This window comes from Metarhizium robertsii, assembly GCF_000187425.2.
Source record: "Metarhizium robertsii ARSEF 23 chromosome Unknown MAA_Scf_2, whole genome shotgun sequence".
NCBI classification, from domain to species: Eukaryota; Fungi; Ascomycota; class Sordariomycetes; order Hypocreales; family Clavicipitaceae; genus Metarhizium; species Metarhizium robertsii.
In genome coordinates this window covers 4,531,321-4,558,232 of record NW_011942160.1, presented here as the reverse complement: position 1 = coordinate 4,558,232, position 26,912 = coordinate 4,531,321, and the positions used below count along the sequence as shown (strand labels likewise).

At 50.8% G+C, this 26,912-nt stretch overlaps 4 protein-coding genes across 4 annotated transcripts; all 4 read right to left on the bottom strand.

The window, feature by feature from the left end:
* Positions 1-234: 234 nt before the first annotated feature.
* MAA_05127 (multidrug resistance-associated protein) lies at positions 235-5,102 on the bottom strand (the record flags this gene model as incomplete). The annotated part of the gene is made up of 5 exons (XM_007823125.2): positions 235-340; positions 416-1,005; positions 1,064-1,327; positions 1,393-4,903; positions 5,005-5,102. 5 exons carry the CDS (start codon positions 5,100-5,102, stop codon positions 235-237), a joined length of 4,569 nt encoding a protein of 1,522 aa, XP_007821316.2.
* A 3,877-nt stretch (positions 5,103-8,979) lies between these two features.
* On the bottom strand, positions 8,980-9,548 carry MAA_10860 (uncharacterized protein; the record flags this gene model as incomplete). The annotated part of the gene is made up of 2 exons (XM_011412779.1): positions 8,980-9,214; positions 9,289-9,548. The coding sequence occupies 2 exons, from the start codon at positions 9,546-9,548 to the stop codon at positions 8,980-8,982; spliced, it is 495 nt and encodes a 164-aa protein (XP_011411081.1).
* Positions 9,549-10,114: 566 nt separating this feature from the next.
* On the bottom strand, positions 10,115-11,194 carry MAA_05128 (ATP synthase F0; the record flags this gene model as incomplete). Its single annotated transcript, XM_007823126.1, has 4 exons — positions 10,115-10,345; positions 10,437-10,839; positions 10,890-11,106; positions 11,176-11,194. 4 exons carry the CDS (start codon positions 11,192-11,194, stop codon positions 10,115-10,117), a joined length of 870 nt encoding a protein of 289 aa, XP_007821317.1.
* A 2,335-nt stretch (positions 11,195-13,529) lies between these two features.
* Positions 13,530-26,735, bottom strand: MAA_05129 (cytoplasmic dynein heavy chain; the record flags this gene model as incomplete). The annotated part of the gene is made up of 3 exons (XM_007823127.1): positions 13,530-13,970; positions 14,031-26,302; positions 26,432-26,735. 3 exons carry the CDS (start codon positions 26,733-26,735, stop codon positions 13,530-13,532), a joined length of 13,017 nt encoding a protein of 4,338 aa, XP_007821318.1.
* Positions 26,736-26,912: the final 177 nt, after the last annotated feature.

The window sequence follows — 26,912 nt, the reverse complement described above, 5'->3', positions numbered from 1 at the left end:
TATCAATTGGTATCAATTTGTATCAATTTGTATCAACATTCATCCGAAGTTGCAACTATCAACGAAAGTCCTCATTGATTATGAAGCTCATAGAGACAGCTTTTCAATGCGCTCCGACCCATTATGCAGTACCATTGCTCAGTTTTTATCAACGCCAGCCGGGGAGTCTTTCTTTCGTCGTAAATGCCAGTCTATTTATGTGTAAGTGATGCCGTAATTCCACATGTATCGAGTTTATTTCTCCTCCAAAAGCCTTTCAAGCTCCTCCATTTCCCCACTATGGTAGACCATGTCATAGAATTGGCCTTTAGCGTCGTAGAGTTCCTTGGGCGAGCCGTATCTGAAAATAGAAAAAAAAGTATGCGGGTTAGCAACGACGTAACTTGGGGAGGGTGAAGGAATATTAAAAGCCTACTCTAGGACTCTGCCGGCGCTCATGACAACCACCTTGTCGTAGTCAATGATGGTTCGAAGACGGTGGGCAATAGTAACGAGGGTGCGATCGTCATCAGCTGCCTCGAGGTCGTCACGGAGGATTTGCTGGATACCTCGATCGGTCTCGTAGTCCATGCTGGCGGTTGCTTCGTCCAGGAGCATTAGTTTGCTCTTGCGGATTAAGGCGCGGCAGAGAGAGAGGACCTGGCGTTGGCCATGAGAGAAGTTCTCCCCGCGGGCATCTACCTCGGTCGATAGTGTGATGGCCTGGGCGTGTCCACGGATGGCGGCATTGGCGGCATTGGCGTCATTATCGTTTTCTTCAGTGACATTGCCGGAGAAGGAGGCGATGCCTTTGCAGTTGTCGAGAGCTGCTTCGAGCTGCTCTCGTGGAACTCGGCCGGTTGGGTCAAGATTGGACTCTACGGATCCATTGAACAGGACCGCTTCCTGTGGGATGATGGTGAGACTTTCACGAAGGCGGGTTCGGGGAAGTTTTGTGATGTCCACGCCATCGAATAAGATCTCACCCGATACAATCTCGGTGAATCGAAGTAGTGATAGTACGAGCTGGCATCCGTCAGCATAGAATGTTCCTGATAAACGGTTTTCGGAGACCTTGACGTACAGTGCTCTTGCCAGATCCAGTTCGCCCTACGACGGCAACCCGTTCTCCGGCGTTGAACTTGAGGTTGATATTGCTAAGAATGTCTGGGCCATCAGGATCATAGCGGATTGTCACGTTTCGAAACTCAATCTCCCCGGACCGGGGCCAGTTCTTGGGAATAACGTGAGTTTCGTCATCGGCATACTGGCCTTTACCTTCATCTGGATAAGGCCTATCATTTTTGTCCTCGGACTCCAGTTTCACGTATTCCTTTACTCGGTGGAACTACGGTTCCAGTTAGCGAGGCTTCTGCGCAGCAATTTTAATGCCAATTGGATTTTGTAACATACGCTTTGCATCTCAACTTCAAGGTCATTCATAGCTCGGACCATGTAGAGAACAGTATTGCTGAGATCATTGGCGTTGGTTAGAGAGAAGCCAACCAAACCCGCACCAACAATGCCAGCCTTGGAAATGGCAATGATGCCAGCAAAAAGTGAAACAAGTGACGTGACGAAATCTATCCTAACACCAACCCATCGGTTGCAATTATAGTTTGCCTCAGCCGTTGCAGACCAAATACGGAGCTTGTCAGCAAGGTCAAATCTGAATCCCTGGGGCTTGTCCTTTCTAGCTCGAATAATGGCAAGCCCGGAAAGGGTGTCAGCAAACTGCGAAAATACAGGAGACTGGGAGGATGATGTGAGGCGCTTAATGACGACGGCGGTTCTCGTGTACATTTCCCCAATCAACACACCGATAAAGCAGGTAATAAGCCCAGGAATCATGAAGATGGGCATGATGGAGCTGACAGCACCCAGTCGGAAGAAAAGCATCATGAAAATGTCCACGATTTGACGCACCATGCCGCTAAGATTGCCATCAATTGATGCCATATCGCCAGAGAATCGGTTGGTGATTCGACCCACTGGGATGGTCTTGAACCAAGACAGGGGAACACTCATGATGCTTCGAATAAAGTCATTGTGCAGACGTCTTGCGGCACGCCAGCCGCCCCATTCAAACGTGATGACAATAAATCCGAAGGCGATGATCTCGAGAAAAATGAAAGCGGCAAAGATACCCAGGTAATAGGCAACATCTACCGGACCGCCCTTTTCGTATGCTTCAACCCAAATGGATAACCAGAAATTGGCACCGAAATAGAAAATGTTGGCCAGAAACAGGCCAAGTATGCAGGCAATAGCGAAAGATGGGTGACCGAAATATCCCAGATATCCAATCACGGTCCATCTGTTAACTTTACCCGAAGCCTTTGCTTCCTGGTCGACGATGTCCTTGACGGAGACGTCCTGGACAACCTTGTCAGGGTCATTCAAAGCGTCTGATATAGCTTGCAGATCCGGTTCCGGAGGTGTTTCCACCTCGGTTTCACTGCTGTCATCAGCATCGCCTCCGAGGACCTCAGCAATCTTGATCGGTCGGCGCACGACACCGATGTTGGGCTCAGCCGCCTTGACTTGTCCCTTTTCGAGCAAGACGGAGAGATCAGCTTGAGCAGCGATCCATGGAACTTGAGTAACGAGAACCACGGTGCGGCCCTTTAGCAAGTCGCCACAGAAGCAATGTTTCCAGACACCAGCAGAAGTCTTGGCGTCTAGGGCTGCGAAGATGTCGTCAAGTAGCAACAAGGGGGCCTTGGAGTACAGAGCCCTGGCCAGAGCTACCCGTGCCTTTTGTCCGCCAGACAAGGACGTTCCGTTCTCTCCAACCGATGTCCGATCCCCATCTGGTAGCTCGCGCAAATCTTCAGGAAGACAACATGCAGACAGGACCCGGTCATATCGTACCTTCTCCATTGGGCTACCGAAGAGAATATTGTCTTTGATGGTCTCATTTTGCAGCCACGAAGTTTGTGAGGCGTAAGCAATGTCGGCCGGAACAGAGATGGAACCGCTTTCTAGATAGGTCTCTCCCAAAATAGCAAGCATGAGCGTGGATTTTCCGCTCCCACTCTGGCCAGTAACGACATTCAGGCCGCCTTGGACAAAATCTAGTGAAATATCCTCGAGTCTGAAAATGGCCTTCTTGTTCCGCCTAAAATATCCCTTTTCAATGCGGAGCGGCCCCTCAGGGTATTGGACCAGTGGCACAGTGCTGGCAAAGTACTTGTCGAGTCGGCCAAAAGCAACGATAGCACCGGCAAAGCTTCGAGCAAAATAACTGGCCATCATGATGTTTCGACGGATGTTCTTCACAAGATACACCGTTGTGAAAGCCGTAGAAGCTGTCAACCGCTGCTTGTCGACTATGACATGCAGGCCAAACATGACGAGCAATGAAAGATAAGGAAAGATTTGTGTGATCTGGTTGATGAAAACTTGCAGAACAGACACTCCCCACAACGCCTTTTGTTCCAATGCACGAGATTCGACAATCTTTTCCGTGATTGGCTTCTCCCAGGCAAAGTATTTGATGGCTTTGATGGAAGCCAAATACTCGGTTACAAGAGAAATTCGCGAGTCCTGAGCCTTCCGAACCTTCTTTTGTGTGCGGTACATCCATTTGCCGAGAAGAAAGGAGATGGGAGTTGCGAGCACGAGGATAACGACTCCGACGATGGACACCCAGCCAAGCATCCGGTATAAACCGACAAACGAAACGATGGTTCCAGCAGGAACACCCACCAGGATAATTATAACATCTCGTGCTTTGAAAATAGACTCGACATCTGCAGCCATGAGGTTGGCCAACCGACCAGCCGAGGTGGCCTTTGTGCTGTTCTCTTTTCCCTTCTTTTCCTTGTCGTCATCAAATTTGCCGGCAAAAGGATCATCTTCAAGTTCCATAGACTCCAGGGCTCTTTGGTACAGCTCTTGGGTCATGGCAGACTTGATACGAACAATGAGTCTGGTGGAAGTGAAGACATATCCCTGGAACAGGATAGATCGACTCATGGGACCGAAGAAGGTGAGCAGTAACCATATCCACGGCCTATACACGGCAGAGCCGGGGTCGTCAAGGTATGCAAGCAGCTGGAACATGCCAAAAGGGGAGACGTTTTCGACAATATATGCAAGGCCAATCAAGATGGACATGAGGGCCAGTTCTTTTCGCTGGAAGCGTAGCGTGGTCCACAAGGTAGACTTGGAGGCGGCTCTGGCCAGCTGAACTTGGCGAAGAAGATAGAGAGGCTCGTCATACCAGGCCAACTTTGGAATACCAGACATGTCGAGCTTGCCCCAGGTGCCCTTCCAGATGGTCGGAGTCAGCCACTGGTAGGTGCAGTAGTAGTTGACCCAGCTGGTTTCTTCCTCAAGGGCAGGCTCGTCGGGCACATGGAAACCCGGGATCTCGTAGGCTAGCTGAGGTTGAATCCATTGACGAGGCGTACACATGGCAACAGCCAGGCCGAATGAAAGGGCGCCTGTAGCGCCAACGACGCTGGCATCCTCGGTGCACTCGACGTCGATTTCGATGCAGGGAAGAAGCTGAGCGGTGATCAAGATGGCCAATTCGGCAACAATGATGAGGTTGATGTGGTAGAGAGCTTCCTGACGCCACGGGGCCTCTGTGACTAGACGAGTCAATCCAAGGGCGAAGATGTATGCGACAAGAACCACGTTGAGCACGTGAGCGTGTCCTTGGAAAAACGCGGCGGCGAGGAAGGCGAGCGCCGCGGCTCGAGCCATCTGCGACAACACCTCATAGCCCCATCGAAGACCAGACGCCCTGGACTTTACGGCATGGTGTGAAAGGCTGCGTTTTGAGCGTCGTCTGATCAAATGCAGCACGATTAACAGACAAGATGTGGCGAGAACAATGGCTTGCGGGATGCCAGAGCGAGCGGCGCTCGAGGCCTCCACGACCCAAGGCACCTGGGAAGCGGCAGACGAAATGCTACGAATTGTCAGCGACGAACGACTGAATTGGCCAAGTTGCAAGATGAATTGGCGTTTCGCAGACACAAAGTGCTCGAGTGTATTGAAATTGGACCGTACCGACTCGGAAACGTTTGGGGGCCGTTATCACCGAGCACAACGCGGTTGCGCATAGGAGAGAACTCATAGTCCCGGAACCTGTGTATCACCACGTTCATGGCTGCGACATCTGAGTCGGAGGCCGACGCGAGGATGAGCAAACGGGTGATGAGGTCTCGGCGAAACCACCAAACAAATAATCAAGCGGGAGAATGGGCTCTGAACGCTGAGCTGCGTCGCAACTTGTCTCGGCCGTCACTCCCTCGGGCCATCAAGCAACCAACATCAGCCACCAGCGGACAACCCCCGGGAGCCCGCAAGGATCATCCAAGTTCCTTGGCGGCGCGACGGCGGCTGCCGGAACCCACCTGGGGCTTGTCTCCAGCCCTGTTTCCAGAAGTGGTAGCAGGCGACTAGGTTCGTGAGCCTCGATCGAGCCGCCAATCCCGAGCAGCCGTGGTCAAACGGTTGATCTACCAAGTCCTTGGACGAGACTGCGTGCTCGCAGAGTTGTGAAGAGTCCAAGGTTCCACAATTCACAGATTCTGGGGGACAAGTGGTGACACGAAGACGTGGCAACCATGACAGGTTAAACCGGTCGACTGGGAATGGTGATGGCTGATCGAGGTTGAGAGGGAACCTCTGATTGAACACATGAGCAACGAGAACACGATACGGGTACCGTAACAAGAATGGGAGGAAACAATTCCAAGGATGAGGCACACCCTCAACGTTGACACAATGCCAGAGGCGTCTCGAGCTGCTCGAATGGGCTTGTGAAACGCTCCCCAATTCAAAGAATTCTAGTTTTACCTTGCCGGGGCGGTTGCTGCCTCGTCTCACCGGTTCAGACGGCATCAACCTACATGTACGGAGTAGTTCGGGCGAACATGATAGCAGTCTGGCACACCGATTGAGTCATGACAACCTGAAGGACGCATAAAGATTTGGTCTCAAAACAACGCTTGCACTAGTTCCTTTGAAAACCCACCCATGGCAGACAGCTGACTATACGGAAATCAATACACCAAAAGGCATACCAGGGCGCTCTATCGGCTTCAATTAGCAGCCTTTGCCAGGCTGGACCGCCTGCGAGTTGACCGACATGATCCAATTACTGTGTCATGATTTGCCAGTAGATGGCACCAATGCGGCCATGCCTTATGTTGTTGGCCCATCACCATGTTAGGCAGCGAACGTCCTGCCCGCTCCGTTAAAATGGATTTCTCCGCTCTGCAGTTAACATTGGCCCTACAAGAGAGTCTCGTTCTGTCTTTAGAAACCGACACACTTGACTAATCCTATCCCAGCCGTGGAGTTATCTTGAACACACGTAATGCCGTGCCGGTACGGTCCCGATCCTGGTACTGTACCCATGGCGAACCAACACTTTTGGACTTTTAACACCGTTACCCGGCCGAGGGCGAGCGAATCACCATCACATATATATGCCTTGTTTTAAAGCATAAGCACATGGTTTCAATACATGGTCGGTACAATTCGCAGTCGTGTATTTATTCTTTCGGTCATAGAGCTGCAACTGCAACGCTTGCTGTCAACCAGACTCGGCAAAGATTCATAGAGGGACAACCTTCCTCTGCACTTGGTTACTTACTAGCATGCTTTCAACAACCTAGTCACGGCCCGGTGGTGGTGGTGGCAGTGCCAGTCGCTGGTGAGCGCCAACATTCGCCCTAAAGGGAAGGTCGGCGTTCACATGCAAAAGGCTGTTTGGCTGTCGGGGCTTTTGTGAAATTGCCTGCCGACTCGATTTAAGGACCCGCCGTAAGCTGCTTCTACTATTGACTTCGTGTTTACTTTTGGTGGCATATCAAGAAACAGAGCGCTGCGTTCTCGGCGTGGCTCCAGAAGAGTGTCCGGCATGTGGTGTATGTGCCAATGGCACAAGCAAATACCTAGTATCTGCTGACATCTCGTGGCATGATGTGTGATGCACAAGCGCCAAGAATAAAGACGACTACGTCCTCGACGACCGTTCTTCGTAAACGCGCAGCAGTTGGAGTTTACCAAACCAGAGACCCAAAATGGCAGGGAACTAACTGAAGACGCGAACATACAAGCACAGGAGACAACGTGGCAAGGGATATCATTTGTTACTCGGAAGAGACAAACACCTCGTATTTTTTTTCTATCAACTGTAGGAGCTGGTGCTTGTATTTACGATTACGGATATCTCAACATACCGTAGCTAACCAAACCAGCATTGAGCAAACTCACAGTGCACACACAGCAAACCGACTATTCTCAACATGCAACGCTGGAAAAATTACCAAGTTACTTAAACACACCATTGATCACTTAACTCTCTTTAGCGCATTACTTGAACTAATCCTCTCCATACCCATTCATCGCAATGGAGATCATGGCCCTCGCAACTTCATCAACGCCGATCCTATAATAGAGCTTCCGGGAGAGCGCGCGTATATGTGGGTAATTTTGGATGATGATATACACCGTTCCAGAAGCTGACAGCCTACGAGGCCGGTTGCGACGGCTACAATGACCTTCATTGCGCGTGCATGGTGTTGACACTGTGGTATGTGTTCAATGTGTTGTATTAACCTTGTCCTTCAGTTTGGGGGACTGTCTCACTATATATAATGTGTGGGATTGCCCGCATCGTCGTCTCCACGTGATCACTCGCCTATTCCAACATATGGTGCGTGGTGTGAGATGTTTGCTGGAGGTTTGGCTGGCTGTGGCCACGATGCGAGGAGGCTTCTTGGGGTCTGGTGTCTTGGACCGGGCTGCCGGTGTGTTGCAACAGCCAGATGCCGTCTGTCGATCCTGAGAGGACAAGCGATTCAGAATACGTAACAACGAAAAGCGTATTCTTGCGCCCGTGTCAATGTGGTTTATGGTAGGGGCCACCATGTATAACTCGGCCATTTACGCAGCCCAGCAAAGCTGTCAATGAGGTCCTGTTACCAAATTTCCAATGCAACCTGGCCGGTGTCAGGTTAGGTATTGAGCCAAACGGGGAGTGCAGTCATGGCAGAAGGGTCACAACATCGAGCTCCGTGTATCCTGATGCGAACAAGCATTCAACAAGCTAACACCATCAGATAATACATTTCAAAACCGAGCATTTAAAAACATGATACTCAGCAATGACAAGGTTCAAGAGAATAATGCTACTTCAAATAGGCCACCCGCTGTTCGACTTGCTCCTGCCAATTTCTGACATACTCGGCATAGCGAGATGATGAACGAAGACGCAATACGCGGCGATACAGCTCAACTCAAGAGATGACATCAAATGTGCAACCCACTGTTTCGATTAGATTCTATAGATTCTCCCGCCCGTGCCTCATTCAAGAACCCATTCCATCACCACAGATCTACATATCCAACTCGGAGCGCAATATCCTGAATGTTCCATCCTGCCTCGTGCTGAATCATGTTGCAAGCACGCCATCCATCGACGCGCTCCGCAAGTCATCGTCTCCTGTCTGCAAAGACCTGCTATTTATAAAGTAGAATAATGCTTTAATGCATAGTCAATCGCCTTTTAATCAACCTGGCGTTAAACAGGAGCAATCGCCTCCATTTCCACAAGACCCAGTCCTTATAAGTCATAATAACCATACACCCCACAGCCAATCACCATTAATTGGTCTCATCTACACTATACTTCCACAATGGTAGCGCGAGAAAGCAAGACTAAGGCTCAGGGTTGTCGAGTCCCTGGTATACCGAACGCGCGTTATTTTTTTGAGCTCTCTTTTTTATGATGACTACTACTGACTAACTTAACGTACACCATATTGATTATATATGCATCGTCGCATAATCTTTCAATATTCGATGATTATAGTTGAATAACTCTACACCAAGAACCCCTCCCTCTAGTTTTACCAAACATTTTTTCTCTCTTCCATTTCAGTCCTCTCGAGCCCTTCGGTCCGGGAGCCCGCACCTACGCCTCATCCAACGTCTCGCACAACCTCACTTCCCCCCAAGCACCGAATATCCTCAAGACGCCTCGTCATGCGCGACACAAACGGCCGTCGCGTAATCCCCATCATGGCTAATCGACACCAAAGCACAAGCGTCCTCCGCGTCCCCCGCACCGGCCCTGATCCTCGCCACGGGCGGTCCGCTCCCCAGCGTGTCCCGCCGCCCGCCGGCCCTCGGCTCGATCACGACATCGTGGAAGGTGAGTCTCCGGTGCGAGTGCGCCTTGATGGCGGCCTCCTTGGCGGCAAACCTAGAAAACAAACCCCATCAGTCCCCTTTGCCCTCGACTGGTCTTGGAGGAACCGGGCCCAATGCCAAACGTACCGTCCTGCCACAAACGCAGCCGTCTTCCACAAGTCAGTGCCTCTGATGCCGCTGCCGTCTCCGCGGCGGTGGTCCCCTTTCGAACTCGCCGCCGGCCATTTCAGCCGCGCGTCATGGCGGGCAACTTCCTCGGGGGCAAGGACGCGGTTGATGAAGCGCGTGCGGCGCGGGCCGCATAGGATGCCGTATATGCGTGAGATTTGGCATATGTCGGTGCCGATGTTAATGGGGAAGGGGAAGGGCCGGATAGGGGGGGCCATGAGTGCCCGGCATGGCTGATTTGCATCACGGTGAATTTGGATCGTGGAGCGGGCCGCGTTGTTGCGTGCAGATGAAGCTAAGTGGTGCTTGGCCTTATCGATAGATAGATAGTACGCGGCTGTGGGCAATGGCTACGTCATGGGGAGCCACCAGATGCAGCATGCCGTCGTTAGTCATATTTCACGGAGGAAATGCTCCCCAAGTTTCATCATGATGTAACTCATACGCATTTCACTAGTATTAAGGTCTCGGCTGGACAGATGTACCCCCTCACGTTAAGCTCTTTTCCCTAAACGCCTCATATTATTATCATTTGTACCACATATTACCACACCAGCATGTAAAAGTTGAGCGAATGCCCCGGCCCTCGTAGACACATACACACATAATCAAATCAGTAGAAACCCAAGCACTGTGGTAAACTGAACATTCTGAGGAAATTCCAAAAGAAGAAGACAATCCGAAAAAAATGACGAAAAAAAAAAAGGTAAACAAGCTGTCCGCAATTCCGTTGGACGGTATAGTTCGCCGTCGGCTGCTTGCCCGTATTGTCCGCAAACCAATGTTAGTCATGGAGCAGAGGAGCCCGTTCAGCTTCACCGGCCGGCTGTGCCTCGCGACGCCACAGATAGTCTCTGCCTGTCCAAGCTGGCACGGCAACCGTCACCGTAGCGAGGAACAGGACGGCCATGATGACAAAGGCAAAGATCCACTGGAGAGCAATGATCTGGCGCTCGAATTGAGCGACTCCAATGGCGGCAGCCAGGAGACTGAGCCAAAAGCCCATGGTGTAGTCCTGCAGTGTTTACGAGTGTCAGCTTTGTTCGTGCTCCCCAGCTGTCCGTCACAAGAAGGGCAAGAGGTGAGGAGTGAGGGAAAAAACGCACCTTGTAGGCAACAATAAAGAAGCCGCCGTAGGCCAGGATGGCCCAGATGAAAATGTTGCCAAAGACCCTGGCGACCAGGTTGTGCGGATGGTAGACCATCATGGCGCCGTTCCAGTAGAGGGCGACAAAGGTCCAGGCCAGGGGCCCCGAGACGACGGGGGCGTGGATGAAGCGCGGCGACGTGTTGTGGCGGAAGTACAGGCTCGACAGATTGAAGAAGTTGATGACGAGCATGACCTCGGCCCAGATGAAGTGCGAGCGGACAAAGAGCATGATAAAGGCAAAGTGGAAGAGGTTGTTGACGATGAAGTGGCTGCCGACGCTGGCGGCGTAGTTGACGGTTTCGGGGGTGCGCGAGAAGAGGTGCGTGATGTAGCCGAACTGGAGGATGAAGAGGATGACCCTGGCGGTGCGTTAGAGACGGGTGAAAGACACACAATGGGAGGCACAAACCAGTAGATGTCGCCGAGGACGGGGCTCATGGTGAAGGCGGTGCGGATCAGGTTATTCTGGTCCCAGATGCGGCGGCGGACGGTGACGCCATCCTTGGGCTCGTGGATGGCATAGTAGATGGTCACGATGACGGACAGCAGCCAGGTGAGGAGGGTGAGCAGCTTGTAGGTGAGGATAGAGCCAGAGCTGTGAGACTCGCGGCGGCCAAAGGGATTCCCTGTGCCATGTCAGTATCGTGTCGCGTGCGAAATTGCGAGCGATGCTCTAGCCTCCTGCATCTACTCACAAGCATTCCAGTTCGCCATGGTGAAGATGAAGTGTCAAAAATTCTTTACTCTTTCTCCCCCTGGAAATAAATGAATAAAATCAAGACTTTTGGGCTGTTTGTTGTGCCAATCTGACCAGCGGACGGAATTCAGCTCTCGTCATCTACGATCCTCACGGGAAAGAGGAAAAATACCAAGAATGAACGGTGGGAGCAAGCGAGCACAGGAGGAAGAGGCCAGGGAGGGCAGCAAAGCTTGTATTTATTCAAGGCGAAGCGGGGTTGCAAAGTTGACTCTTGTAGCAAAGTATCTTTTTTTTTTCCTTTTTGTTTTTAAACAAGAAGCAGCATCGGCAGATTCATCAATGACGCCAGTGATTGGGGTGACACCGAGGTGCCGGAAGCTAGAAGGGGGGGAGGCATCATTTCTGGGGCTTCTGCATCTGGACTATCGGCTCCAATGAACAAGCTTACCAAAGTACACGCTACATTCCCGTGCACCTTGGGCGGGAGCGCAAGCTCAGGTACCCCGCTACCTGGGTCCTTGACCTCTGGCGAGTACCAGGATGCCCAGGTGGCCAGCTGACCGCGCTGCCGTACCAGCGACCACGGCGGCGCCACACACCACCACACACCATCATCCCATCCTGTCATGGTGGCATGCTGTCATGGCCATGGTCGACCGAGCACATACGTAACTAAGCTACTACCATCTTCTTCAACGGCGAACCGTTGACAGGCGACGGCCCAAACAGGCTGACGCGGTGGCGAGCGGGCCCAAGTGTTCAGTGGGTTTGTTGGCTAAGGAACTTTAGAAGGAGTCAAATGCACCAGCACGACTTGACGCCTCACCCTCACCCGTCGTCGGCACCACTGACTGAGACTCCCAACGAGGACGCGTCTTCCGTTTCTCTCCAAAATAACAAAATGGAGAAACCACCTCGGCAGCTGCTCATCATCAAGCACGATTAATGCCCGGCGGCATCAGCAGCAACGCAAAATCCAGTCTCCTCCGCCCATGAACGGCACCCTGAGGACCTGCACCCTCCTGCATGTATGTTGTCGACGCATCCGCAATACGTCACCACTTTTTCGTCAACCAACTCTTGTACACACTACTTAGCACCGCGTACCATGCCCAGCACTCCACAACACGCGGGGTACGTTGCACGTAGCGCGCCTAGGTACCTCCCCACCCTCGGTACTTGACATGCAACAGCCTCCAACATTGAACTCAGTTCGACGGCATGCAAAAACCTTGACAGCTCTCATCCTCATCCGTCTTGTTCGTCTCGAATGCTCCGTCCGCCCAGGCAGAGAGACAGACAGACACCCGGTGCTCGTCCTGCCCCATCTTGTCGCGCAGCGTGAAACACGCCATGCCGCCGCGCTTCATCCATTTCAGATCTCACCCGCATCTGCCGAGCCTTGATTCAGGCCGTGCAACCCCCAAGCAAAACGGGCGCTTACTTTAGGCAGCCAAGGCGAGCGAGCGAGCACTCGACCTTTTCTACCATCATTGATGCTTTAATTTTCACAGACAAGAGCTGGTAAGGGGCCCCCTCCCTCCAGTGGTATTTTCTTCACGTGGATGAAACCGCAAAGGCCACTCCTCCTTGGCCAATTCGACCAGGACAGGGAGTTCCATCATCACCATCATCAGATGGGTCGTATGTTCATCCTCAATGAACCACGGAAACCTGCCTGCAGCGTTGCGCCATACAATACGATCGACGGTTCCCCCTGGATAGTATTCACTCGCAGCTGTTACCTTTCCCACCCATCCCCCTGGTCCTTGTCTCACCCGCCCTCCCTTACAAGAAACCATCAAACACACCCGTCAGCGACCAAGTCGACGAGCCACTCAACACTTAGTTGCCAACGGGTACCAATTCTCGACAACGCAACCATCTCTCCCCTCAACATGCAGCAGTGCCTGCAGCAACACGAGACCCCTTACCCATGCTGCCATGCGAGCCGGCATGCCATGACCAAAACTATAAAATGCCTATTGTTGTGTGTCGAGTATTAGTAGTACCATGTACTCATCTAGCCATTCATCATCTCACTGGCACCCAATCAAATAGGCCGATGTAGACAAGAGACTCGTGCTATTATATAGCAATCATTACTTAAACCAATAAAACAATTTCATCATAGGGTATCAGTGTATGTAGCCTCCTCTACACCTTGCAACAAAAGCCTGCCATGCGCCGCGCCCCATGCTGTACCGAAAACCAAGAGCGCGCAATTATAATACAAAGGAAATGAAATACAAAAACAATCATGCCTGAGCAGCATCTAGTACAAGTCCCAATATTTAACCGCCTCCTAGTCATAGTTTTGCCCCGCTTCTACGGAATATCCTTGCCCCCTCATGAGTCCGTCACCAGCTGCTCTCCTTGATCGAGCAGTTCCGTCACTCTGCGCAAATCCGAGATCAAGCTGCGGCCGAGACCAACAAGCAACAACTTTTCTGCATTGGCAGGCAGGCCCAGGTAAGTAGGCGGTTCGCGTTCAGGAAGCTTGTGCACCCAAGTCATAAAGTCTTGCAGGCTCGTCCCAGAAGGCACAAGCAGCCCGCCGTCAGGGCCATCCACCAGTTTGTGATCAACCTCGTACGCATTAGGCGTAAGGAGTGACGTGACCAGCTGGCCGAGCAGCTTGAAATCCCCTTCATCGTCGATCTTGCCGCCATATGTTTCGGTAACCAAGTAGCAAATCATTTCCCATGGGATATTTTGAGGGGCAATGTTGGTCCGGTTGCCAGCTACGCTGTCCAGCCAGGTATCGACAATAAATGCCGAGCATTCGTACTATTTGTTACCCAAGTCAGCAAAGCAATATCAACAAATACGGGCGCCAAGTTTACTTACATCGCTGTCATTGAACTCCCAGAAACCCTTCCAACCAAGATCTGGTGCGTACCGTAGCCGCTCTTGGGCGACGGCATGCAGGAACGAGATGAGTAGGTACAACCTTGTTCTCTCAACAGGACTCTTAGTTGATCGGGTCGACAGTGAAGACATGGAGTCCTTCATATTGGCCCTTACTCCAGCAGGTTGCTCGTACATCAGCACTCGAGAAGCACGCAAAAGGTTGACTGGAATCTTGGGACTGGATTCCATTGACAGGAACAGTCTAAAGTCTTTTTGAGGGTTGAGTGCATCCATACGCTTCTCGAGGCTCTGAAGCCAGGTAGGTGCCAAATGAACGTTCTTGACCAGAACCCAAGATCCGTTCTGAGCAGCATTGCTAATCGCCTTGTCGGCACTGGCGAGGCCTTCGTTCGATCCCATGGCAATGTTGGTGCATTTGACATTCATTCTCTCCACCAGGTTGTCCACTTTGTAACTAGCATCGAAACCAGGGCTAGATACCAACGCGATTGGAAGAGTAGCAGACACTTGAGCAACTGTCTCTTTGAGATCCTCGACAAAGTCAAAGATTTCACTGCCAAACACACGGCTGACAAAGCGTTCGGCCGCAGGTACAAATCGATCCATGCGGAACAACTTGACAAGCAGCAGAGACAGTAGTGACTGGTCCGTTGGGCTAGTCTTGTCGTCCCAGATTTGCGGCACGACGTCTTCTGCCAACTCCTCTGTAAAGAACTTGTTCCAATCTTCATCGGCAACTCCATCAAGCGTCTCCTTTAATATGCTAAGCTTCTTGGCTTCGATAAAGGCTTTGTCCTTCAGCTCAGGAGTTGATGACAAATCCTGACCTTCAATGCGGTTGTCAAGGACGATATCAATCAGTGTCTTATCCATCTTGTACGGAGATGCCTGGGCAAGTAGCATGCCGAGTGTGATTCGGTCCTTCTGAAGAAGACCAAGAGCTGTGCGTTTGAAAGTGTTGACAAATAGATCCTTGACAATAATATCACGGCGAGTGTTGTGGTCAGTCTCGTTGGCGAGGTTCTTGTTGCCATGAAGTACCAGTTGGAAAATGTCCAAAAAATACTGTAGAGAGAACTGATAGAAGTGGTTGAGAAAGTGCAGTTGATCAAGAACGGCAAACACGGCACTGCAAGCGCCTGCGATTACACCATATTGCTGGGTTATCTCCTCTACTTCAGCCATGACGCCCTCAGTATTGCTCATCTTGGCGGAAATCTCCGCAGCTTCTGTCTTGAGCCTCTCGAGAGTCTCTATCACGTTGTCGTCATCGAGGATATTACCGCGAGACTCATTGAGGGCCTGCAGAAGCTGCTTCTCTAGCTGGCGTAGATGTACTTTGAACTCGCCCTGAAGCTTGATGAGATTGGTCCGGCGCTCATCTACATCGGGTCTCTCAGATTTCAGCACATCGTTAAGTGACTGAGTCTGCAGAGAGCTCTTCGTGACTGTAAAGTTGACAAATGTTGTTCGACTGCAAATATCTGGAGCAAACTGCGCCGAAGGGTCACGAGTGGACAAGTAAAGCTTAAATGCTGGCGAAAAGTCAATCTCTTGCTTGCCGAGCTGAATAAGGACACGACCACCGGTGCGCTGGTACTCCTTGTTCAAGACATGATTGAGGATAGGATCCAAGTGCTCGGCGTCCTGAATCAGGATCGGGTTACCGAAACGTAGAGAACTTTCAAGCTGCTTCGTAAATGTGTCATCTAAGAAGCTGGTAACGGTGAGCTTCCTGTCCTTGCATTCCTTCTGCAGGAACTCTGTTACTCTTCCTGACGGGTCAATAATCAGAGGGTAACGGTTGAAGCGTTTGAGAATGATTGCATTTTCGGTGCAAAGATCATCCACCGGTAAAGTGTTCTCCTGCCAGCCAAGACGCTCATCTGCACTCGAGAGGTACTCGGTAACTGGATTGGGTGACTTGTACTGAATTCCTGAGAGGTGAAGCTGGTGGCACCAATCGTCCATCATGGATTTTCGGAACGTCTGATCATACAAGCCGCTGTATGCCAAGAAAGCGGCAGCCGTAAGCACATCACCAACAAGAGTGCTGATTTGCGTTTCGAACGATTTGCTTCCTTCTTCCCAACGTGTTCTTTCGGATGACAGGCTGTCCAGGAGTCGAACACTTCGGTCAACCTTGAACTGAACCTTGGACATCTCGGACTTGATCGCTTGCGTCTCGCTGATGAGTGCGGCATACTCGGTCTTGTAAGTATTGATGCTAGACTCAAGTTCGGCAATATTGTTCTCGACTGCCTTGGCCTCTGCCCTGGTCTGCAAGGCCTGTTCTTCAAGCTGGGTGACTTCTTCCTTGAGAGGACCAACACGGTCCAAAATGTCTGCATAGTTGACCTGGGCAGCGACCCATTGCACAAGGGGACCGCAAGCCTTTGAGGCTCTGTTGACCTTCTCAAACGTAAACTCGGGGTTGGACAGGAAATCGTTTCGCATCTTGTTTCTCAACGCCCGAGTCATTTGCTTGCCGTTATCGAACATGATGATGCTGGCAATGAAGTCATCTCTGCGCACGACTGCTTGCACTGCTTTCCAATCGTTGATCTTGTGGCCAAGCAATGTGCAGACGGCGTCAAGAGCGAGCCTCACTCCCTGCGGAGGGTTACCCATGGATCGCACTTCAGTCAGATGCTGTCTCTTGATGTTGCTGACACTGGCCTTGGCTTCTTCAACCGCTGGTTCAGCCTTTGCGAGATCCTCCAATACAACTTTCTTCCTCTTCGCCACCTCGGCATCCTGCTTCTCCAAAGCCGCCTGTATTTCCAGCGAGGTGTTTTTTCTTTGTTCAGCCTCTCTTTGGTCTGCAACCATGCGCTGCAGCTTTTCGTTTGCCTCTGCATCCTTCTGTTCAAGCTGTGTCTTCTTCTCCGCCAGGCTCACACGCAAATCGCGCACCTTGTCCACAGTGTCCCTGAGCTTCTCGAGGCCGACATTCAAATGACGCTGCTGCTCTTCCAAATCTTCACGCTTCTCATTGTACAGCTTGACGTACTGACCAACAAAATCCAGGAAATGTCGTGGAGTGAGGAAAGTTACCTTCTTCTGTTGCCTGTACAACTTCTCGTTGTATCGTTGAAGCGAATAGTGGATATATACCATAGAATTTACAACAGCCTCGCGGTGAGATGGGGGCAGGTTGAGTCCACGGTAAGCAACCGGGATGGTGTCAGGGGCTTGGAACGTGCTTCGGTCAAGATCGATAGAGTGCGTGAGCTCATGGCCGACCTGGAAAAGGGCCTGATCCGACCAGTCTCCAAACCAGTTGAGCACACATCTGTTGAACAAGGCGGGACTAGTGGCCGCCTTGGATGACAAGCCTTCCTCCGGCGGGTTCATAGTGAAGACAACATGGAGATTGTTCACAATCTGTTGAGTAAACCACTTGTAAAGCTCTTCTGGTGAATCCAGGTGTAAGTTTTGACGCTGAGCACCTTCCTTGCAAGCAGTCATAAGAGCCGCATATTCGTCACCCTCAAACAGGCCGGGTACCTCTGCATTGGCAAGCAGCGTGTTCATGCGTTCCAGGAACCCAGAGTCTAGAACGTTTGCCTCGTCCATGATGAAGCATATTTTTTCACCCTTGCAACCACATCGTCGTAGCACGTCTCGAAGATCCTCGTCAAAGTCTTCGCCAGAGTACTTTCCATGGACCTTGATCTGGAACACCTTGAGGCCATTCATCCAAGCAACGAATCGCGACAAGGTAGTTTTGCCACTACCACTAACACCAATGAGGATAAGATGACCCTGCGGCTGTCTAAACACACGATCGATTCGCAGCACGTGCTCCAGAACATCGTTAAACAGGATAAGTGGTACATCAACTTCTTCCTCGCAGAATGTCTTGAGCCTGGCTTTGACAAAGTCACGAAGCTCCTCACGATCGACGGGCACATAGTTCTTGGACAGCCAGTTGGAGAAGAGGATGGGTCCCCCGAGGGATTTCTCCTCGTCAATGTTGGGGAAGTGCTCCAGAGCAATGCGCCGAACTGCCTCGTCAGTCCATTTACGCTCATCCTCAGCAACGAGACGGTCCTGGAAGAGTCGTAGAGCCTCGTGCGCCCAGATACGGATCAAACCTTCAATTGACAAACTTTCCAACGGCTTGATTGCCTCGTATACACCGCGAACCCAGCGAGTAAGTTCACGGGGACTGTAAACATAGTGAGGCTGAATCTTGGGGGTAAACCTCTGCTGGGATTCTAGGTAGAATCGAACCATGGCGTGAGTGAGCGCTTCGGCGTACCCACGGAGAGCAGGAATGATCTTGAGGACGGCAGAGTTGAACGTGCCGTAGATCTGGTTGAGTGACAGCTCTCCTGGATAGTCTACCATGATGAGAGGAGCATGCCGCAGGAACCTGGCGCCTAGAGGGGTACGGCCGGCGTCAGTTGGAGGGTTACAGGCACCAACAAACTGAATACGGTCAAGAGTAACCCAAGACTTGTCCGAGGTGCGCCAAAAGCCATTATGCTCAACGAGTTGTCGCAGGAACGAGATTGCTCTCTGAGTTCCATAGTTATCCGGAGCGGGCAAGTTGATTTCATCGCAAAAGACGACGAGCCAACGCCCGATTTGCGTAGGAGAAAGCATGACTCCATTAAGCGTCTTCTTGTACTCACAGTACTGCTCAAAGGTCTTGATAAGAAGATCGGGCGTGGTCGCACTCGAGAAGTTCAGGCCAACAACCTCCATATTCGGGAGCTTCCGGAGAGCGCTGAAGAGAGTCATCGTTTTACCGGAACCAGGGGGGCCGCAAAGTAATAGGGGTTTGTGATCAGCAAGCCAAGAGTAGAGAACATCTTCGTGGCGAACGGTATCCAGAGTTGGAATCACGACATCGGTCTGGATGATGGAGTGGGTGTTGACCTCGATGCTAGGTACTTGGGTTTGCCAAGAGATCCATTCAGCCCGGGGCAGGCTGACATCAAAGTCAATCAGTGAGCTGCTACCATCTAGTGGTGGCGACCCAAAGCTTGCAAACGCGCAAAGGTCATCGCCAAAGGCTTTTCGATCCGACAGAGGGCAGTCACCGGTCAGAGCCCAAACCAAAGCGAGGAGCAACTTCTTGGGAATGAAGCCTTCGATCTGTTCAGCATCCAGCGGGAAATCTGAATGCTGGCCGTTGTACTCAATGACATCCCTAACAGCCTTGTTGAGCAGCGAGAACAATGTGTTGAGAACGCGCGCCACGGTGAAAGTCATGATGTGGTTATACTTTTCAGCTCGTTCGAGGGCTTGATGAATGAAGTTTTCAGATGTCATGAAGGCCTTCAACAAGTCGGCAACTTCACCTTGAACGGCGAGCATCTTGGTAGGATTTTGGCCAGTGGCAACGCTATCTTCATCCAGATCTTCGAATGGCACGCTACGAAGCGTCTCAAGATAGTTCGTGACCATCATGTCCGGTGAGACGGTATCCTCGCTGAACCAAACCATACCACATCGACTTACAGTGGCAAGAGTAGCATACTTCAATGTCTCGACTTCAAACATGATTCGAACATTAGGCGGTAGATTTAGACGCTCGCCATTTGGTAGTGTCAGAAGTTTGTTGTCATCAAGCACACTGTTCAGGTTTTCCACCCATTCTGGATCAACGTCACCGTCAAAGACAATCCAGTGTCGCTTAGAATCTTCACCACGAAGATTGTCAACAATCTTGCGCAATATGCTGGTGAAGAGACCATCCGTCCATTCACGAGTTGTGGCATCCAGGTTACCGTACAGAGCCTCCTTGGACATAACCTTGGAATCAATGACGTGAGAAACACCCTCAATGCCTTCGACCTTCTGGAGAGCGTCCAGCAAAAGTCTCCAAGCAGCTGATTTTCCGGTGCCCGAGTCACCAACCATCATGACACCATGGTGGATCTTCTGAATTTGGTACAGCTGCAAGACCTTGGTCATCCACAAGTCTGTCACAACAAGATGACGCTCCGCAGCGAGAGTCCGGATAGCGCCTTCCAATTCGACCAAGTTGGCGGGCACGTAATCGACACCAGGGAAGCAATCTTTCTCAATGGAAGTGAGAATGTCGACATCAGATTTAATCAGCTTGGGAGCAATGGTCTCTCGAATGCTTTGGACAATGATTTCGGGCTCGACAACCTCCTCAGCTCCAAGGTTGCCATCGATTAGACGAGCTCGCTTGAGACCACCGGAGCTAACCAAAACACTTTTCAACGCACGCAGACCAAAATCGTAATGTGCTTGCTTGGAGAGCTTGCCAGAGCATTGGTCGAAGAACGGTACAGTTTGCTTAGACAGCTGCTTCGCCTGGTTGAAACCTTGCGAGTAAAGCATGACTTCGGCAATCAACTCCTTGTCTGGCTTGGACATGGCTACGCTGCGGAACAACTTCTTCAAGTTGTCAGGCAAATTGGACCGACCCGCATAGCCAGGGTTCATTGTGATGAAGATGCCGGTGTTCTCGTTGACGCTGAGCTGACGCCCAACCAATTCGATTTGCGATTTGCTATCTTCAGCACCTTGCTTGAGACCAAGCTGAATATTTTGAATTTGCTGCGACACGGCAGAGAGAATTCTCTCCTCCAGACGATTGAACTCATCAAAACAACCCCAGGCCCCTACTTGGCAAATACCCAAGAAGATTCGCCCCATCGCTTGGAAGTCGAAAGTGTCGTCACAACAGAAGACAAGTGTAAATCTACCGAGTTGAAGACCAAGTGCTTTGACGGATTCGGTTTTGCCTGTTCCAGCAGGACCATAAGGTGAGCCGCCAAGACGCTGGCACAAAGCTTGTGTGAGGGTGAGAAAACAGCGATCGGTAAGTGGCGTTCGAACAAGGCGATCAGGAACACCCAGGTATTCGAAACCGTAGTTGAGCTTGGCGTTGGCCATTCTGACGTGCAGACGTTCCAGAAAGTTACCCTCAGGGGCGTATACGTATCTCATTTGCAGCTGCCAGAGATAGTGACCAGCAGTAGTCGCATTGTTGTTGATGAGCTTCTCAATCACATCACGCTGGTGTACACATTCAGTGATCATCTGCTCGCACTTCTTTCTCAGAATAATCTCCAAGTCACCCAATACAGTCTCAGCAAGCACTCTTAGTACTTGTACTTCTCTGTCATATAAGGTCTGCAGGGTCTGTCCACCAGCAGCCAGAGACTTGTCGACAGCTGTCGTCCACACAACCTGGGTAGCGAGCACGACGATTTGACTAGGAAACGCGTTCATAAATGCGTTCAAAGCGTCACTATCAATGGCTTCAGTCTCAAAAATTGGTGTATACTGCTCCACCGCTTCAGAAAGAAGCTCAGCAAGAGTGGACTTCATACCACCCTCGAGGAGTGCTAACCAGTCATTGATACGTGGTGTCTTTGCCAAAGAGATTTCCCTTTTGAGCTGGACAGTTTCGCCTTCTTTGGAAGTAAAGGCAGAAATCACAGTCTCGTCATCGCCCATCACGAGGCCAGACAAGCCAGCAAACATTTTCTTGAAGTGCTTAGCAATACGTAAGGTGTCATTGCTGTTACCAATCATTTCCAGGAGATCCTCATCACCGACGAAATAGAATCGTGGGAATGAGACTCTCTCCTTCTCCAAATATTCACCCAATGCCTTCTGAATCTTGTTGAGCATTTCTGCCAGGCGTTCTAGGGACTTCTGCGCGTTTGGAATGTTGAGCACATCCAAAACATATGGGGTCTTGTTGGCTTTCTTCATTACGGCCAAAAATTCGCTGTTGATATTCTGGAAACGGCCAGATTCGATGGGCAGGAGGTGCTTAATATCGGCGTTGCCCGTGAAAACACCTTCGAGGTATACCCATTGTCGCTGAACATCAATCCACACGTCAAAGAGTACGTGAACACGGTTCAGTTTGTCTTCCCATGAGACAGCCTCCTCCTCAAACTCCTTGTAGTAAGGCGAGTGCTTCATGGCTTGCAACGAGTTGAGATTTTCACTGCATTTGGCAAAGAGGTCGTCCCAACCGCGGATCAAACGACACTTGTTTTGATAGTTGACCATATCCAATGCATAGTTTTGCCAAATCTCACGTACTTGTTTCAAGAATTCTTCAAGAGCCATTTCTCCCTGGGCCTGGGCAATGATATCCTTGACAATGGCTTCCGTAGCGATTAGATTGAGGTCCCATACATCGCCTAAGGTCATTGAGCTAGGTGAGAATCGCTTCTGAGGCTTAATTTGCTTGTAAATCTTATGCCAGTGGCGCTCGCGAATCGCGTCAGATTTCAGGTCTGACAGGATTGGGTTAACTTTGAGGAATCCGCGCAACACAGATTGAACGTGCTCAAATGCAGCGTACTGCCTCATTCTGCTCGGCATCTCCTTGGTGCTTTTGATAAGATCATCAACCTTGGACCGAATCTTCCTGGGTTGAACTGCAGTCCAAAGAATCTCGCGGGTTTCATTCAGGCTGGACCAAATAGTAGACAGGCTGGACCACACCGATTGGAAATCACGCACTTCCTCGAGAGTGGCATCGAGAAAACTGTCTCCACCAACAGGCAGATCAAGAGCTTCCTTTGCTTTGACAACCTGCTGGAAGTCGTCCTGCAAACTCGCAATCCTTGTTTCGAAGCTGCTCAACGTAGCAGACGCAATATCAGGTTGAATTGTGCCAGACACGGGCTTTTCGTCATTCCACTGCGAGATAATCTCAGTTATGCGTTCGTTGACCAGCTTGTCTTGAGCCACAATGTTGGCACGCATGGCATCAGATTGTTCCTCCATAATACGAGACTTCTTTTCTAGAATCTCTTTCAACGCCTCCCACTGGCTGTCAATCTGCTCAATGTGAAGCCAATCGTTGGGGAAGTGGTACCGTTGTCGTACCAAAGTCGACTGTCCCTGCCGGAACATGTCGATTTCGGGAGCCCATAATTTGACGTTGCGCTTACAGCTCTGAACAGCTGTGATAAACTGCACAGCCTGAGCCGTAGATGAAGTATCAGAGCTCTGTCCCTCTAGCTGCTTGCGGGCCTTCTCGATCTCAGCATTGACATCTCGCATGCGATTACCCAGTCGACTCGCAAACTTGATCAAAATCTCGTGCTGCCACTGGTCGTACTTGGCGTTCACCTTTGTCTGGACTTGATCATAGTCAATAGTGATGTGGCCAAATGATCTACTGACTTCTTGGGTATCAAAGGTGGTTCGCACTTTGCGAATATCCTGCAAGCACTCAAGCCATCGAGGCAGGTGGTCACCAAGAATGTCGTATACCTGTTCAGACTGCAGATCCCAAAGCGACTGGAACTGGAGCCACTTGTCAATGTAGGCACCAATCTCTTGCAGCTTTTTCTCGACGGAAACATAGACGCGATGAAGCATGTCGGCGCACTCAGTCGGCAAGTCGGTGAATCGATGTTCTTCAGCAGTAGTAGTATTCAGGCTCATCTGATAACGTGCCGCTTTGATCTTCCGCAAATCGCAAACGATGCCCAGCCAGTCATGCAAATGCAAGAACCAGCTCGCTCTGGCATACTCCAACGGAGGGTCGAGGTAGATGACTTGATTTCGCATGACCAACTCGAGCACAAGGCGCTTCATCACGGGTCCGTCTGGCTTGCCCTCGTCTTCGCTGGTCTTTTTCCATCGACCCTCATCTGAAGCTTCGTCCTCAAAGGCGGCAATCCAAGCGTTAATCGCAGCATGGAGGCGACCCAGCAGAATAGACTGTATCTTCTGGTTCAAGTCTCGCACCCAAAACTCTAGGTTGACATATTGTTCCAAATTCAGTTGATCGACAGCAGTTTGGATGGTGTTGAGACGAGACTGGAAGGCAGAAGAATCATACGGGCAGCTGCTAATTTCTTTGAGGGCTTGCTCAACAATTGCATGAATATGATTGAGAGCCACCGCTTTGCTTTGGAGCACGGACACTGCGGCGGCAAACCCACGAATAAACATTCCATGCTTGCTCTCATTACTCTTGGAGAGAGTGAATTCAGTACCACCGGGGAGCATGGGACGAGCTTGCCGCTGCTCTGCATAAAACAACTCATGTGAATTAATGAAGGACTCCCATCGAAGAGGAACACCGTCACCAATTAGCTTGTAGACGTCATTGCGATAACCATTGAGCAGGACTGATTCTTCGCCCATAGTAGATATTTGTCTCAACGTCTGAGATAAGGTTCTGACACTCTCCATGAGGCTGACAGCGTACGGATATACTCTCTTTGCATCTTTCGACACTGTTGTCACAGCATGGGGGACCGAGTAAGATTGCCACGTCAGGTTTCTCGTCTCCTTGAACAAGGTGATAATTTGAGGGTCGAAGTTTACCGCGAGTTCGAGAATGCCACCGGCAGATCGGACGCGAGCGATCTCGAATAGCTGGCCAGATATGGAGATCTTTCGTCGGCTGACGTCTGTAAGCCATGCTTCATAGATTCTGCCAGTATCAAGCTTGTGTTTGAACAGCTCGCTCTCTTCTTGCAACTTGTGGCCCTCGGCATGTAGTGTCCAGTCAGGGCCCAAAACAGCCTCCACCTTTCGCATATAGCCATCCAGTTGAAGTTCGATTTGTCGGGCCCATATGATTGCTCCAGAGACCGGGGGTAGATCACGGAGTTGAGCCATAGCGTGAGCCTCCGAGTGTCCATATTGCTGTTTAAATCGCTCATGAAGGCCATTGATGGCTTGTTTGACATGGTCCATGAGCTGGTTCTGATACTCCTGAATGGCACCGCGAATCTTCGGGCGGACGAAAAGGGCATTGAACTTGGAAAAGACGCGGAACATTTCATTAGCGGTCCTGGCTGTTGCGAGTCGATCTCGAAGTCTGGCGATGATGGAATTTTCCACTCTAGTTGTGCGCTCGTTGTACAGGTTCTCTGCTCGTACCCATCGTTCCTTGCCTTGCTCCGTGACGTCGAGCAAGTCGACGTTTTGCAATGCTTCCCAAGCCTGTTTAACTTCTTCTACAGCATCAACGTCGCCAATTTCCTCCACAACCACCCCGTTTGTGCCTGTAGTCTCTGTCACGCCAGGAATTGTGGCCTTGGGGCCGAGAACGTTGACAATTGTTCGTTGGAGTTGTTCGTGGTTGTCGCGGAACGTGCCGACGTACTTGATTCGAGATTCAAGCTCTGAATGCTTCTTATTAATCTTGATGGGAATGAACTTTTCGTTCCGGCGGCGAGTGACTTCACGAGCAACATTTGTAAACTCTTTAATGTTCTCCTCCCAGGTGCGGAATATGCCATCACAAGTGCGCATGAGTGCCTGGAACTGCTGATAGTCAAGGTTCACCAGTTCTGTGCCTGGTAGGAGCCGATGAAGTACGTCATCAAGATCGGCAGAGATGGCCTCAACAAGCGGTAGAGCCCGGCGGATGGGATAAGGACAGATCCTCAACTTCTTATTCAGATGGTTGAAAATTTGTGAAATTGCCTCTTGGACCTTTGGCAACGAAGTAGCAGACAATAACTCATCCAGGGGGAAATCTCGCATAAGTTGATTATACTTCTGCACCTTGTCCATGGCCTCCTTCAATCCCGTGTCGGCGGTAAAACTAACAGTGGCCTGGAATCGCTTGGCATGCTTGAGAATTTCGAGAGTCAAGAGGACACCCTCACTTCGTAACTGGCCTTCGATGCCCTCCAAGGCTGACTCCATGGAAAGCCAAAAGTTCACCTCTTGGCTGGCAGTACTAAATTCCTGGTTTGCGTTGGATGAAGGATCCTTTGTCATTTTCGTGATGCCCTGTATAGACTTGATCCATGTGTTCACGTTGGCCTGTAGCCGGTTCAGGAAAGTGCTGTCCTGCAACAAGTTTTGTGGAATCGCATCGATGGCTGCCTTGCTGTGACGGGCATCGGCTTCGTCGAGAACATTTTGGACGACCGAGTGGAAGGTCAGGGATATCTCGGGAATGTCGACATTTTGCTGCAAGTGCAACAAACTCAGCTCCAGGTCGTTTAATCTCTTTTTCGTAACTGGAATTCCTGTTTTCGCATCGACATCGGAACGACCCCTAGATCCGTTTGCCAGCTGCTGACTCTTTGTGTTGGCGTCAAAGTAAGGAACCAACGCATGGTGGACTTGAGAATGAAGAACCTCCCACGGGGAAAGTGACGCGCCTTGCTCTCCGACAGACGTATTGAGGGAGGCAGGACCAGGTAAATTAGTAATAAATATTTGCGATGTAAGGGGTCTGGCTGGGTCAATAGGCTGCGGTGTCTTCAACAGAACGAGGGACGCAACGGTCGAGGCGGAAGAAGATATTTCTGTCGAAAGAGTGTAGTAAAACGAAGACGGGACTAGATGAAACGCAAAAAAAGGAGTCAAGTCGGATTAGCATAGTTCAAATGCTATCAAAGCAAGGCACGAAATCCAAAAACTGCAGCATCACTCACCAGTAGCGTCTGTTCCGTTCTCAACTGTGGACGAATGTGCGATGTCTTTCTGGATATACAGAACGCTCTGGGTATCATTCGCAAAACGAGTGCAACGCGAAACAGTCTCGGAATAACGGCTATTATGCAACAAATTCCCAGGCTGTTCGAGGTCCTCTCGCGTGGCACCGAGGGCCACCTGACAAACGGCAGCCAGATGCTCAACCACGCGTTCCGGATCGATGGTAGGGAAAGCAGGAGATGGCGCGCCTCCTCCATTGGTCGTGGCCACAGGATTCTGCGCCGGAGGAGATGACACCTCCATGGCCAGCATCAACGATTTGTGTTGGGAGCAAAAGGTCGGACAGATTATTCGCGAATAGTCATTTCTGGAATAGAAAAGAGTTTTGATCGGCTCACGAGAGGTTGGGGGAAGAATAGAGCGTCGTTCGAGAGTTCTATGGATGAGTGGCCGAGGGAAATTGAGTTCGAATTTCAGGGG